This window comes from Ascaphus truei, chromosome 4 (assembly GCF_040206685.1).
Source record: "Ascaphus truei isolate aAscTru1 chromosome 4, aAscTru1.hap1, whole genome shotgun sequence".
Taxonomy (NCBI): Eukaryota; Metazoa; Chordata; class Amphibia; order Anura; family Ascaphidae; genus Ascaphus; species Ascaphus truei.
The window spans coordinates 410714756-410728893 of NC_134486.1; the positions used below are offsets into that span (position 1 = coordinate 410714756).

The 14138-nt window shown below is 46.3% G+C and overlaps 1 protein-coding gene across 1 annotated transcript in view; it reads right to left on the reverse strand.

Annotated features, from left to right (window-relative positions):
* The window catches only part of GLP1R (glucagon like peptide 1 receptor), a 309769-nt gene that overhangs the window by 184882 nt on the left and 110749 nt on the right, over positions 1-14138 (reverse strand). Inside the window, exons 4-5 of the mRNA XM_075595108.1 lie at positions 13835-13933; positions 1362-1375 (exon numbers count right to left, since the gene is read on the reverse strand). Coding sequence (XP_075451223.1) covers positions 1362-1375; positions 13835-13933 — 113 coding nt within the window. The remainder of the gene's footprint in view (positions 1-1361; positions 1376-13834; positions 13934-14138) is intronic.

Here is a 14138-nt window from a genome sequence, read left to right on the forward strand (position 1 = left end):
TATCCTGAAAACCTGACCTGTTGGGGGGGTCTTGAGGACTAGAGTTGAGAGCCCCTGTGGTAGAGGCTAATAATTAGCGTTTTAGTAATTGTTAATATACATTTTCCTTGGAATATGCTATTTATCTCAGAAACTATAAACAATTGTTTGAGGACTTACATTCCAATTCTATGATTGATATTAGACCTATTTGTAGATAAATATATACACATTTAAAATGTTCATATGTTTTAATAGTGTTTTTAGTGCTGTTTCTGGTTCTCTGCTCTTCTTGATAAAGTTTTAAGCTTTTTGAACTCTTCTTCCCCATTACTTAGCAACGATTGGTTATTTAAATGGCGTAGATTTTGCTTAAGACACCCCCTGATTAAGTTATGTGTTGTGATGAAACGCGTTGGGCCACGTCTGTGATGGTGAAGAGGTAACCAGGCCATAAATAAAGGTTGTATGCCCGGCTGATTACCTCTGAGCCCTGTTTCAGGTTTTAGCATGTCAGCTCTTCAACCTGTGTATTGTACCTGCAATTAATGTAATTGTATGGCAATAAAGAATTTATGTGTGTTTTACCTTTCCAGGAGTGCTAACCAGTGGAGATTCTCAAGCTATGAGTTTCAAGGGGGGTTTTGCGGTAAGTCTTGTCAGATTGCGTCTAGGTAGCCGGGGTCCAGAGTTGCTGGTCACCCCAAAAATGTATCCGGGAATCAGGTAATATTCTAGGCGACATATAGGCACATCACTCCGGTCAAAATCCTCCATTGAAAACAGTTACGTGACTCACCGCTTGGTTTCCCTGCATCAGCACAGACAAGAAAGGTAAAAGCGGGTATAGGGATTTGTGTATCGTGAGTACAGTCAAGGTTCCTTAAGTTAGTGAGGGTCCCCTAGTATATGCCCAGGTGACCCAGAATCAGTATAGAGATTCTGGGGGGTTTCTCCAACTGTGTACTAAGTTGAGAGAGGTTTTAAGTCCTAGTTTCAGTAAAGGAAAGAGATACAGCCCTGGGAGTGTGCCTAAGCATTTTTTGGTTCGTAAGAAAATTAGGTTTCCTTAAGGGAAGAACTACAGTACAGCTCTGGGATTGCAGCTAAGCATCTTTTCATTTCACTTCAGGACTTGGGAAATATTTTTTTCTTATGTTTCATAAAATGTTTAATAGACAATGTGGCTATAAAGTTTTTACAGTCTAACTCAGTTTTACAGTGTATGAGGGATATGGCTAGTGGGATTACAAGTATATAGTTCCATTCTACCCCTCATAGCCCTCATAGCCCAAAAGACTTAGACAAAGTAAAAAGTGAAAAAGTATATATTTTTTATTAAACTGAGATACTTGTAATGCATTATACTTATAAGCTGGGACATTCAAAGACTGTCCTCTGAGGGGGGCTAGTGGGCTACCATTTTGTGGTGCCACTAAGTCTGCCCTAGGTCCGTACTTCAAAGTCACAGATGCTGCCAGAGGTGTTAGAGCCATTTGGGCAGGATGGTTACGTGGAGTACCCTCGTCCGGGAAACAATGCCAGCCATCCCGGCTAGCATTAGCCTTCCCAGACTTGGAGGCCCCTAACCCAGCGAACCCAGTGGGTGGTTTCTGAATAACAAGTGGCTAGGTTGGCAAACTCACGCTTGCCCTCGTTACATTCAGAAGAACCGCTTGCCCAGCTTTGGAAGACTGACAACCCTCTGATTGGCTGGTTGTAAAGTTCCCAGGCTTGGATTGGTTGTAGTATTTCATAAATGAATCTGAAATACTATAAGGAAACAAAGCAGCCAATCCGGTCTTCAGATTCTAAGCGCCAAGATAGCAGCGGCAGATTTGAACTCACCAAAAGATGCTCTTGGAGAAATAGACGCGAGCCAGCTACAGAAATATCAAGGCAAAAAAGTCCCACTTTTCGGGGGCCAAGTTCTGAAAAAGGAACGTAGCAGTCGCGGCTGGAACTACACGCCGAAAAGAGTACCAGGACGTTTGGTACTATCTCCCGGTCAAGGGATTTTGGCAGCTCCGGAAGAGATACAGCGGTGACGTCTAGAAACTCCTGCCGATTTCACTTCCAGGACTTTTTGTCCTGAGTCCCGGTCAACCTAAAGACTTTTTTTTATGGACTATTTCGACTAGAAAAGTTTAGTTTTGTAGCCCAGACCCCCAGTAAGTGTGCTTTCTCCTGTATATTGTAATCCATCGTGTGTTCGTCTGTTTCTAAAGAATAAATCGCAATTTGTTTTACTTCTTGGTTTTTCTCAGTGATATGATCCCGGTATAAAGGTGTAAATGCCTGGTCTCCCGTGACAACGTCACTGACGTCACAGTATTCGCCTTGCCGGGACGGCCTCTTCGGGTTGTATCTTCCCCTTACAGCTGATACACCATCCGGAATACAGAGACCTGTGCCGGTCTGGATTCCATGAGGCTAATCAGCTCAAGGGACACATCAGATCCCCTCCACACCAGTGGGAGGGGTATACCTGTCCTGCCAAGACACTGTGACAACGCATCTTCTTCTGCTGGAACCGACTGGTTTCTATTGTTTACCTGAATTCTTTTAAACTTCCTACACTTGTGAGTGCCACTTGTACTCCCTTTTTAAAATAAATTGGCATTATTTTATCAGGCTAAAGAGCACGCGCTCTCTTCTTTCTCCTTTAAGATTTGTTTCTAGATTTGGTATCTATCTATCTATCTATCTATCTATCTATCTATCTATCTGTCTGTCTGTCTGTCTGTCTGTCTGTCTGTCTGTCTGTCTGTCTGTCTGTCTGTCTGTCTGTCTGTCTGTCTGTCTATCCATATATGTATGTATGTATGTATGTATGTGTAGCCATGTTTAAAAATGGTATACAGTTCTCTCTCATGCTGGCAGTAAACCTGGTAAGTATACAGGATTGCCAGCATCAATCATGGAGGTTTGCCCTCACACCCTGGTGAGGTGTAATATGTAGTCAAGGGGAGTGGCAACATGCTCTGAGTCCACACAGGTGTGGCTTTTCCCTACGTTATATAAGACACAGCACTGCCCAAAGTTAGTGTGTCAATTGTGTCTTGACAGAGTGTTAAGGAGTGTGTTCAAGTTCAAGGTTACAGCAGTAAGGCTGACAGGCACAGATAAAGTGCCTGCACTGTGTCCAGGGACCTGGGCACAGGGGGTGATCTCCCTGAGGGGAGAGGTGATCCAACTCCATTGGGAGGGCAGATTCTTCTGAAGGAGAGTGCTGTACAAGATGAGCGGCTAAGCTGTTTGCTGCGAGGGGCAGTCTGCCTGGACCATCAATAAAGATGCCCTTATTCACAAGAACCCCCATGTGTGAGTGTGAAGTTACTCCGCAGAGGAAGGCACCACAGAGGAGTTCCTCATCAGAACCATCTCCTTGCGGACGCAGAGATCCTGATGAGGTGGAGGCGCTGCACTGTATGTAGGTAGGACTCAAGCACACTACCTCAGCTGCCTGTCTGACTGACATTCCCCATACCAACATCATGCGGGAGACTCAGGAGTCCTGTAGCCAACAGGTGCACCACCAGACAAATCCATGTAATGGGGACCGGTTAGACCACAGGGGCCAATCAGAGATTGGGTGGGTCAGGAAGGGTCCATAAAAACCGTTACATATGTATATACAGTACACACACACACACACACACACACACACACACACACACACACACACACACATACTGTATACACATATATACCCTCTTCTTTACTGTCTTTCAGTTGCAGGTACAATATATTCAGTCGCAAAGTATTAATATACAGTTGAACTCTGCTTTCTGAAATCCTGTTTTCTTTATAGTCATATCATATGCCCTTGCACCTTTCAGCACATTATGATAAACCATTGCAACAATTTAAATTCCAACTGTCCCCCTTGCTGCCGATTTTCTGTGCCCTGTGTGCAGTAGATTCGTTATCTGGAGATACTGGTGGAAACCGTTCACCTGGCGAGCGTTGAGCTGCCTTGATGCTACCAAAGTGGATTGAATTTGTGCTGTGAGCCATTAATAGCAAAGCAAAGCATGAAATAAATGTAAGCTACCGGTAGGATCAAGCAAAATTGAACATTAAAGTCGTTTCAGGTGACAAGGGATATCCCACTTTGCTTCAATTTGCTGCTCTTTTTAATGGAACTGATAAATAAGCCTTTCTGTCCTTTCACATGAATACTAAGCTGTCCTTCATGGCCCATCTTTCAATCTCTCGAGGGAAGGAGAGAGCTTCTAATGTACGACAAAAGATGTACTTTATTAGGAATGACTGACATAGTGTAACAAAGCTGTCCAGCTCAGTCTACTGTATAACCTGCACTGGGGCACGGGCAAGGGGAGAGAAGTAACCTTGTAAGAAAAGAATTGCATAGGCCAGACTTTATTATTAAACATCACTGAAGCACAAATGGGGGAAAGAATATCTGAATTTTTGTGTTCTTGGCGCCCACATTCTGTTGTTTCAGTTAATTCAGTCAATTATTGAAGGTAACGCAGTAACTGCAGCTGATTACAAACCGTGGATAATAAACAAAACTTCAATGTGAAACGTGAAGTAAGTAAGTGATTCCGCTGAATTAATGGTGCTTTTGCCGCTAACCCACGTATCCCTTTCATTATGTGAAGACTTTTATTCATCTTTCCATGCTCTGCCTCTAATCAAAACTAACATGTTTTAGACAGTCCAATTTATGAATCAATCATTGGAGTCTCATAAAACAGGGGTTTAAAATGAAGTTATTAGTCAGCACCTAACTCTATTTGTGTAAATAGAAAAAACATAATGCTGCTCTTTACTAGGGTTAAAATTGGCCCTGGAAAGTTCATTTATTAGAAAGCTACAAGATTCTTTGGCTTAGATTAACTAAAGATCGATAATATTCACCTTTATTGAAAATAAAAACGTAATTGCATATGGGTGTTTAGCGGAAACCACGATAGTCGCACTCACAAGTTCCTGATTAATGACCAAACCACCCCATGCCAATATCAAATTTTTGTACCATAGGGTTATGTGATAGGATTTATCACAAATACCCAACGGCAGAAAATAATGTCACCCTTTTCATGCATGCAGCTAATAATGCTTTGCTAAGGACTGACTTCTGGCACTAAAGGGTTAACATCAAACATAAACAGGGAAAAAAAAGGAATAATCGGGCGCCAAGGAGAACAATAAAAATCTGATGACAGATATTTCAAATCTGACCATACTCCCAAAAGACCATTTGACCTATCTATTAGCCGGACCGATGGAAGGACTCCAAGCTCCAATAGGAAAGTTGATCACTTTTATACTTACAGCCGCCCGCTGTTCCATAGCGGCAGCATGGAAAAAGGTAAAACCTCCGTCTAGACGCACAGTGATTAAAAGAGTAAACAATGTCAAGCTCATGGAAAGACTCTCAGCACAATTGAACCACTCATTAGATCTTTATTACAAGGTACTGTATGGGAAGCATGGCCACAGGAATAGGAATATCCCCAAAAAAGGAGACAGAAGGATAAGCTGGTTCTACAAAATAAAATAGTTGAATCTAAAAAACAAATAAATAACTCTGACGGAACATTTATTTACAGAGAAGATCGGTAGATCCCCTCCTCCCCCTCACCCCCTCCTCTTCCCCCTTATCCTCTTCCTTACTTCTACATCTTTTTTTATCTTCCCTTATCTTTTTTCTGATTTTTCTTTTTTTTAGAAAACTATAGGTTTGTCTTAAAAATCTTAATATAACTTCCAAGGAAAATTCAAAAAGAAAGCACGAAAACAAGTAAAGATTGGGAACTAAATGTATACAAGTTCAATCACCAGACATGTGTAGAGTATAAGTCTAAGTGTTGTGACAAACGCCCCTCTTTTGTAGCGCTGACGTCTGTCTGGGTTCTTCCCGACACAGTCTTCTAGGGTTATTTATACAACAAACAGGAACATGCAAAGTATTACGTTGCTTAACTCAGGCTTCTGCCTGCTTTATTTTCATCCAAGTAAGGTACTGCAGCTTTAACATGTGTAGGCAGGAGGCACTCAGACATTTAACCTTCAGCGGTTTACTCATATCAGTGTTATAGCATTTCACACAGTGTCACTTTTCAGAACCAAACCAAATCAAATAAACCAAATCCTATCCCATTCAGGGATCTAACTACACATCAGAATCAGCCTCTAACTGCTGCTGGGCCAACTAACCTGGTTCCCCAGTTTAAAAGAAGGCCCTCTCATTTAGGGTCACTAGATAAAGCATAGTCTTTTAGATACAGCAATAAAGATTTGTTTGTCTTATCTGTTCGTGGTGGGAACTCGGTCCCAAGTGTCCAGGCAAATCCTCTGGTACTGTGATACTTGACTCCCCCAGCCCCCCGGCTCTAAGGAGAGAGACTGAAATGCAAACCTCTGCTCTAAATACCTGTGCATGGGATTAGAAGAGCAGGTGAGGGAGAACTAGACCCATTGTGATCTGTGGCCTGGATTTTCCATCCAGCAGCCTGAGTTAATGTGAAGCTGTGGAATGGATCATTTTTAACTATTCCTGCACTTTCTGACCTAAAATGGGGCAGAAAGCTGCCTAACATCTTTGGACTATGTCACAGTGTATAATTGTTTTGGCTTTTGTCTGTTTCCCTTACTTGTTTAAAAAAAAAAAAAAGAATATTGGTTATGATGGTAATGTTTTACTATGTCAAACCTAATTAAAAAAAAGATTGAAACAAAAACAAAAAAAATCTGACCATACAAGAAATGACCAGTCCAATTGTCCGGAATCCTTCAGACTTTGCTTGAAAGAAGCAAAGTCAGAAGGATACCGAACAATTGGACTGGTCATTTCTTGTATGGTCAGATTTAAATATCTGTCATCACATTTGTATTGTTCTCCTTGGTGCCGGATTATTCCTTTTTTTCCTTGTATGTATATGATTTGATTAAGCATTTATCCTTGGCAGCCTTCCTTAAAACTATAAGGGTTGTTGATATTATTATTATTGTGTAGGTCACATTTAATTTATTTAAATCAGCATTAGCGCTAATAGCACTATCTTTCCTCACATAAAACATAAACACCCTCATCATCCCCTCACTCAGAAAGACTTCAGCTTTGAATCGATGGAGCTGAAATTTTCCCAAACAAGGGGAGGATAGCTTCAACGAATTTAGACAAGGACCGTAAAAGTGAAGTCAATATTATGGCTAAAAGGGGGTAATGCAGTTACCGTATGTATGGCTCCGGAGGATTTGTTTTAGAGAATTCAAGTCCCAGAATGCTGGCGAGAATGAGTTCTCACCACAAACAAGGCGGGGCCGAGGTGGGGATTTGATAAACACCAACCCACAGTCATGTGGGCACGTCTGGAGTGTAGATTGGTTGAGGTAGCTGGGTCAGGGTTAAAGAGGTATGGATAGTTGAGATTCTTGCCAGGGTCTGGAATGGATAGGTACGGATCGTTGCAGGTACTATTAGCCGAGGTCCGGGTTGGAGAGATGCGGATAGACGATGGTACGTATGCCGAGGTCAAGGTTGGAGAGATGCAGGTAGTCAATGGTAGCCAGGTTCAGGAATAGAGATGAGCGGAGTCCAAAGGATAGCTGGGTCAGGAACAGAGATTAAGGAACTGGAGCGCAAGGCAAGGCAGCAGGAACAAGGAGAGTGGTGAAAAACTTTGGAATGACAAAGGATTATGCTCATCCAATGAGCCAGTGTGCCAGCTGAGCATATAAAAGGGAGGAGAGCCAATGAGTGAGAAGCAGAGCGGTGGCACGCCGTCACTGCGGGCAGTGGTTGGTTGCGGTCATGCAGAAGACAGGTGAGAGCCATCTAGCAGCTACAGGTTGAAGACGCGGAGCAAGCACTTGTAGGACGTGCATTACGTGATTGCGCTGCGCGCCAATGACACCCCTGCAAGGGCGCAACCTGTAAGCGGAACAGAAGGCTCTGTATTGATGTTTGTGGATGATGTGTGTGCGCCAGTAATACGGTGGCTGGAGGAGGACGGTCCCGATACTACACTGCAGGGAGGGGGGAAGCGGAGACCCAGATCGCTGGGTGAGGTGGAAGTGAGACGCACCAAGGGTGGTGATTTTCACGGATCCTCACAGTACCCCCCCTTCAGGAGCGACCTCCGGGCGACTCCAGGAAGGCTTGTGGGGATACTTCAGGTGGAAGCGCCGTAGGAGTCCGGGTGCATGAATAGGAACCCAAGACCGTTCCTTAGGTCCAAACTCCTTCCAGTGCACCAGGTATTGGACTGATCCTCTGGAGAACCTGGAGTCCAGAATTGACCGAACCTCATACTGCTGTTGACCCTGAACGAGAAGAGGAACTGGAGGTAAAGAAGAGTCAGAGAAACCATTGCCAGTTTTATCAGAGACACATGGAACAAGGAAGGAATCCGCATAGATGGAAGTTTTAGACGATATGCCACTGGATTGATCCTCTCTACCACAACGTAAGGTTCAAGCAACCTGGATGCCAGTTTAAGCGTTGGGCACCTTGAGGCGTATGTTCTTAGATGACAACCACACCATGTCTCCTGGACTGAATTCCTGGATCTTGCGATAGTGACTGTCCACCTGTATCTTATGTCTAGAGACTGCCGTCTGACTAGGAGCTGACACGAAGGCTCTCTTCAGGTGGTCGAAAGCTTGAATGGCGGCTGGTAGCCAAGAAGTGGGATCCGTACCTTTCTTGATCAAGGCTATGATGGGAGCTACCGTAGAAGAAAAATTCTGAATAAACCTGCAGTAATAATTAAAGAAGCCCAAAAAGTTCTGCACCGCCTTAAGAGTAGTAGGGTGAGGCCAATCCAGGACTGCCTTCACTTTAGCTGGATCCATCGTGAAACCAGAGTCAGAAATGATATATCCCAAAAGTGTCATGGATGTTTGATGGAATTGGCATTTTTCTAGGTTGGTGAAGAGATGATTTTCGCGGATGCTTAATAGTACCTGTTTGACCTGACCAATATGTTCCTGAACGGATTTGGAGAAAATCAATATGTCATCTAAGTAACAATAAGAAACTGGTTGTGAAGATCCCTGAAGATTTCATTGACAAAGTCTTGAAAGGCAGCACGAGCATTGCAGAGACCAAAGGGCATGACGAGATACTCATAATGGCTGTCTCGTGTGTTGAAGGCCGTTTTCCATTCGTTGACCTGGCAGATTCTCACCAAATTGCAGGCACCACATAAGTCCAAAGTGATGAAGATGGAAGCCCCTTGATGGCAGTCAAAAAGATCAGAGATTAAAGGTAAGAGGTACAGTAGCGATTCTTAACAGTGATCTTTTTAAGACCTCTATAATCGAAGCAGGGGCAAAGGGATCCACCCTTCTTTTTCACAAAAAAGAATCCTGCTCCAGCTGGAAAAGAAGATTTCCGAATGAATCCCCTCTTAAGATTTTCTTGAATGTAGTCGCTCAAGGCTTTTGTCTCTGGAAGAGAAAGACGATAAGATCTTCCTCTAGGAAGAACGGAACCAGGTAAGAGGTCTATGGGACAATCGAATGGACGATGCAGTGGTAGGACCTCTGACCGTGCCTTGTCGAAAACATCATGGAATTCGGTATATACCTCAGGTAGGAAACTCGTCTCATCTCCAGGAGTAGCAAAACCGCATATTCTTTGGACAGGCACCGAGCAGTTTTCTGCACAAGGGGTGCTCCGCAGAACAGGTTCTTTATTGGTCCAATCAATTCGGGGATTGTGACATTGAAGCCAGGGAAGGCCAAGAATCACCTTAATGGAAGGGGTGTGAATCACGTCCAGATGGATCTCCTCCAAATGATCGTCACCTGTCTGCAAGTGGAATGGAACAGTCTGCAAAGAAATGAAGGCCGGCTGAAGTGGGCGACCGTCGATAGCCTCCAAGCCCACCGGACACTTCTTACGGATGAGAGGGATGTTGTTCCTCTCAGCGAAGCTTTGATCAATAAAGTTGCCTCCTGAAACAGAGTCCACAAATGCCAGGGCGGTGGTCTGATACCTTTCACCGGTCAGTGATACCGGAATCAATATCCTGGTTGGCAAAGTCTTCTGAGTGATATAGAGGTGGTGAGTGTTCCCAATGTGATTCCCCTGGAACTCATTGGGAGTTGGCTTTTCCCGACTTGTGGGGATAATGGAGTGCCTGGTGTCTGGGATTGCCACAATACAAGCAGAGGCCTGCACTGCATCGACGTGCTTCTCAGTGGAAGATAATTTGTTACCACCTAATTGCATGGGTTCAGAAGAATCAGAATAGGAAGATTCTAACATTCCGAAGTGGAGAGAAGATGGTCTGATAGCGAGTTGTTGATGGCGGGATCATTCAGACCTCCATTCTTGCAACCTTTGATCTATGCAGATACGGATGCCAATAAGTTCCTCAAGGTCGGCTGAACGCTTTGGTGTCGCGAGTTCCATCTTTTAATGTCTCAGAGAGACCCTGCCAGAATGCAGATGATAACACCTCATTATTCCAACCGGTCTCTGCAGCGATGGTCTGAAACTCTAGAGCAGGCCTGCACAACATACGGCCCGCCAGGACACCCTGTGCAGCCCGCGACGGCTCCCTCCAACCCCCCCACTTCACCTTCCCTTCCCTGGTAGGGAAGTAGTAAAGGAAGGAGCACAGCTCCACCCCCCCTCTCCCACTTCAGCAGTGTGACAGCGCGCTCCACCCCCCCTCTCCCGCTCCAGCAGTGTGTGACAGCGCACTCCACCCGCCCTCTCCCGCTCCAGCAGTGTGTGACAGCGCGCTCCATCCCCCCCCCCCTCCCGCTCTAGCAGTGTAGCGCGACCCGGAACTTCCGGGGTCTGCTGCTAGAGTGCGCATCCCTCGCGCTTCTTCCTGCTGCCATCTGTTGCCTCCGCCGCTGCCACCGTCACCACCTCTGCTGCTTCCGCCGCTATCAGGTAACATGGGGGGGGGGTAGTTCATGAGGCATTGAGGAGGGCTGCTGAAATGGGCTGGGGGGCTGCTGAAATGGGCTGGGGGCTGCTGAAATGGGCTGGGGGGCTGCTGAAATAGGTTGGGGGAGCTGCTGAAATGGGTAGGGGAGCTGCTGAAATGGGCTGGGGGCTGCTGAAATGGGCAGGGGGCTGCTGAAATGGGTTGGGGGCTGCTGAAATGGGCTGTGAGGCTGCTGAAATGGGCTGGGGGGCTGCTGAAATGGGCTGGGGGGCTGCTGAAATGGGCAGGGGGGCTGCTGAAATGGGCAGGGGGGCTGCTGAAATGGTTGATGATGAGGGTTTTTGGGGGAGATATGAGGATGATGATGAGGGTTTTTGGGGGAGATATGAGGATGATGATGAGGGTTTTTGGGGTAGATATATGAGGATGATGATGAAGGGTGCTGGCGTAGATATATGAGGATGATGATGATGTTGATGATGATGATGATGGGTGCTGGGGCAGATATATGAGGATGATGATGATGATGATGATGATGATGATGATGATGATGATGATGATGATGATGATGATGATGATGATGATGATGATGATGATGATGATGATGATGATGATTTTTTCCTTGGAGCAGTTCGGCCCTTCTCACTGTACAAGTTGTGCAGGCCTGCTCTAGAGTGTATCTGGCAACCAGACGGTTTCACTGGGAAATATGAAAAAGAGAGGAAGCAGCGGTTACCTTGCGACAAGGTGTTTCAAAGACTATGTGGAATTCCCTGGCGAATTGTCCCATGTCTTGCGTTAGGTCCGATCTTTGTTCCCAGATGGGGGAAGCCCAGGCCAGAGCATTGTTAGTGAGTAGCAAAATAATATACGCCACCTTAGATCTTTGAGAAGGAAAATGAGAAGGCATCATTTCGAACTGGATGAAGCATTGGTTCAAGAACCCTCGACGTCCATGCGGATCTCCGACATAGCGGTTGGGCGTCGGGAGTCAGGGTTCAGAAGTCATAGGCAAAGGCATAAGGGTTGGCGTGGTAGCGGAAGAACCCGAAGGAATGGGGATAGAAGGAGGGACTTGCGCCTGGACAGAGAGACGAGATTTTGCTGTAATAGGTCCATGTGTCGGTCGTTCTGTTCTTGGTATTTTTCTATCTTGGAGAACAGGTTGGCGTGTGTGCTCAAGACTTGCCACACCTCGGCAGGGTCCATGTTTGTAGGGCTGAGCATACTGTCGTGGAGTGCTCATCACAAACAAGGCGAGACCGCAGGGCCGAGATGGAGATTTGATAAACACCAACCCACAGCCACGTGGTCACGTCTGGAGTGTAGATTGGTCGAGGTAGCCGGGTCAGGGTTAGCGAGGTACGGATATTCGAGATACTTGCTGGGGTTTGGATTGGAGAGGTACGAATCATTGCAGGTACTATTGGCCGAGTTCAGGGTTGGAGTGATGCGGATAGTCGATGGTACGTATGCCGAGGTCAGGGTTGGAGAGATGCGGGTAGTCGATGGTAGCTAGGGTAAGGAGTAGAGAGGAGCGGAGACCAAAGGATAGCCAGTCAGGAATAGAGATCAAGGAACTGGAGCGCAAGGCAAGGCAGCAAGAATAAGGAAAGCGGTGAAACACTTTGTAATGACAAAGGATTATGCTCATCCAATGAGCCAATGAGCCAGCTGAGCATATAACAGGAAGGAGAGCCAATGAGTGAAGAGCAAAGATGTGGTGCGCCGTCAGTGCAGGCAGTGGTTGGTTACAGTCATGCAGGAGACAGGTGAGAGCCGTATAGAAGCTGCAGGTTGAAGACGCGGAACAGGCACTTGACGGATGTGTGTAACGTGAGCGCGCGGCACGCCGACGACACCCCTGCATGGGCGCAACCTGGAGGCGGGATAGAAGGCTCTGTATTGATGTTTGCGCATGACGCGCGCGCGCCTGTAATCCAGCGGCTGGAGGAGGATGGCCCTGATACTGCACTGCAGGGAGAGGGGTTAGTGGAGACGCTGATCGCAGGGTGAGGTGGAAGGGAGACGAGCCGAGGGTGGTCAGTTTCACGGATCCTCACAGTTGTGCCGGAAAGGTGAGTGCTAAAGGAAAGGAGGATATCCTCTAGGACAAGGATGACAAGGCCAGCATGCTCAGTGCTGGAGGGGGCGGCAAGACAACAGATAGTGTCCAGGGAGCAGTGCCTCCTGTCCCAACTAGGCCCTGAGTCACCACCACTTAAGTGTGATAGGGAATGCCCAGATAGGGACTCTTCCCCTTACTGATAGTTCTGTAGCGGTGACCGGATGGCCACGCGGTGCTCTGCGACCTGGGATCAGGCCGCAATACCCCAGGACATTCCAGTGAGACCCTCCGGTTGGAGCTCACTCCATTATGCAGATCAGGGCCCTTAGAAGAGAGGTGATTTGTGTTGGAGGCCCCGCTGCGTGGGACCCGCTCCAACTCACTCTGCCAAGCAGCACCTGGGTACTGAAGTACCCAAGCAGGTACTCAACGTGCACCTACATCCACAGGGGGTAGCGCTACCTCACATTTGGGTGGGACTTGCTGGGACAGTACACCAGGGGTATTTGTGCCACAGAACCCTCAGTGCATTGGGGGAACCACTCAGTGTTTGGGGTTACTGCACATAATGTTGGTACCTATGTATTGTGTGTTATGTGGTTTTAGTATCGTGTACAGTAAAGATTAGTTGTATATTTTGTGTAGTGTATTGCTTACTACTGTGTATACGGTTCCTGTGAAGGGTTATCCGGCAAATGCTGGGATCCCTCATAGGTGGAGGCGCTGCACATAAGGAGAAAGAGCTCACTCCAGGCTCCCAGAGGCGGAGGCTTAGGCCTCCTGTGAGCAACAGGTACAACAGCACGCGTAGTCGCCCGCGTCATTCCCCGCGTAGTCCCCATAGGCATATGGAAAGGGGGCTGCACTAACAAGAATATTGGTTTTACCTTAATTGGACTCTCACATTCAGACAGGTTCTTCCATTGATCAGTAGAGTTCTCCTTTAACAGCCATGTCCCCTCTGGAGTGCAGAATCGGAAGGCACTCCCTTCGGCCACTGTCAGAAGAAAAGTACAAATACACCAATCACTTTCTAAATGCAGCTGTCGCTTACCAAAACCTAAGCAAAATGCAGGAGCCTGCATCACTTGTAAAGGACTAAAAATCATTGGTCCCCTACAAAATCTTCCAGACATAATTGTGCAGTGTGTAACCCTCATTCAAATCCATAAAGACCCTGACATAAAACAATACATTACCAG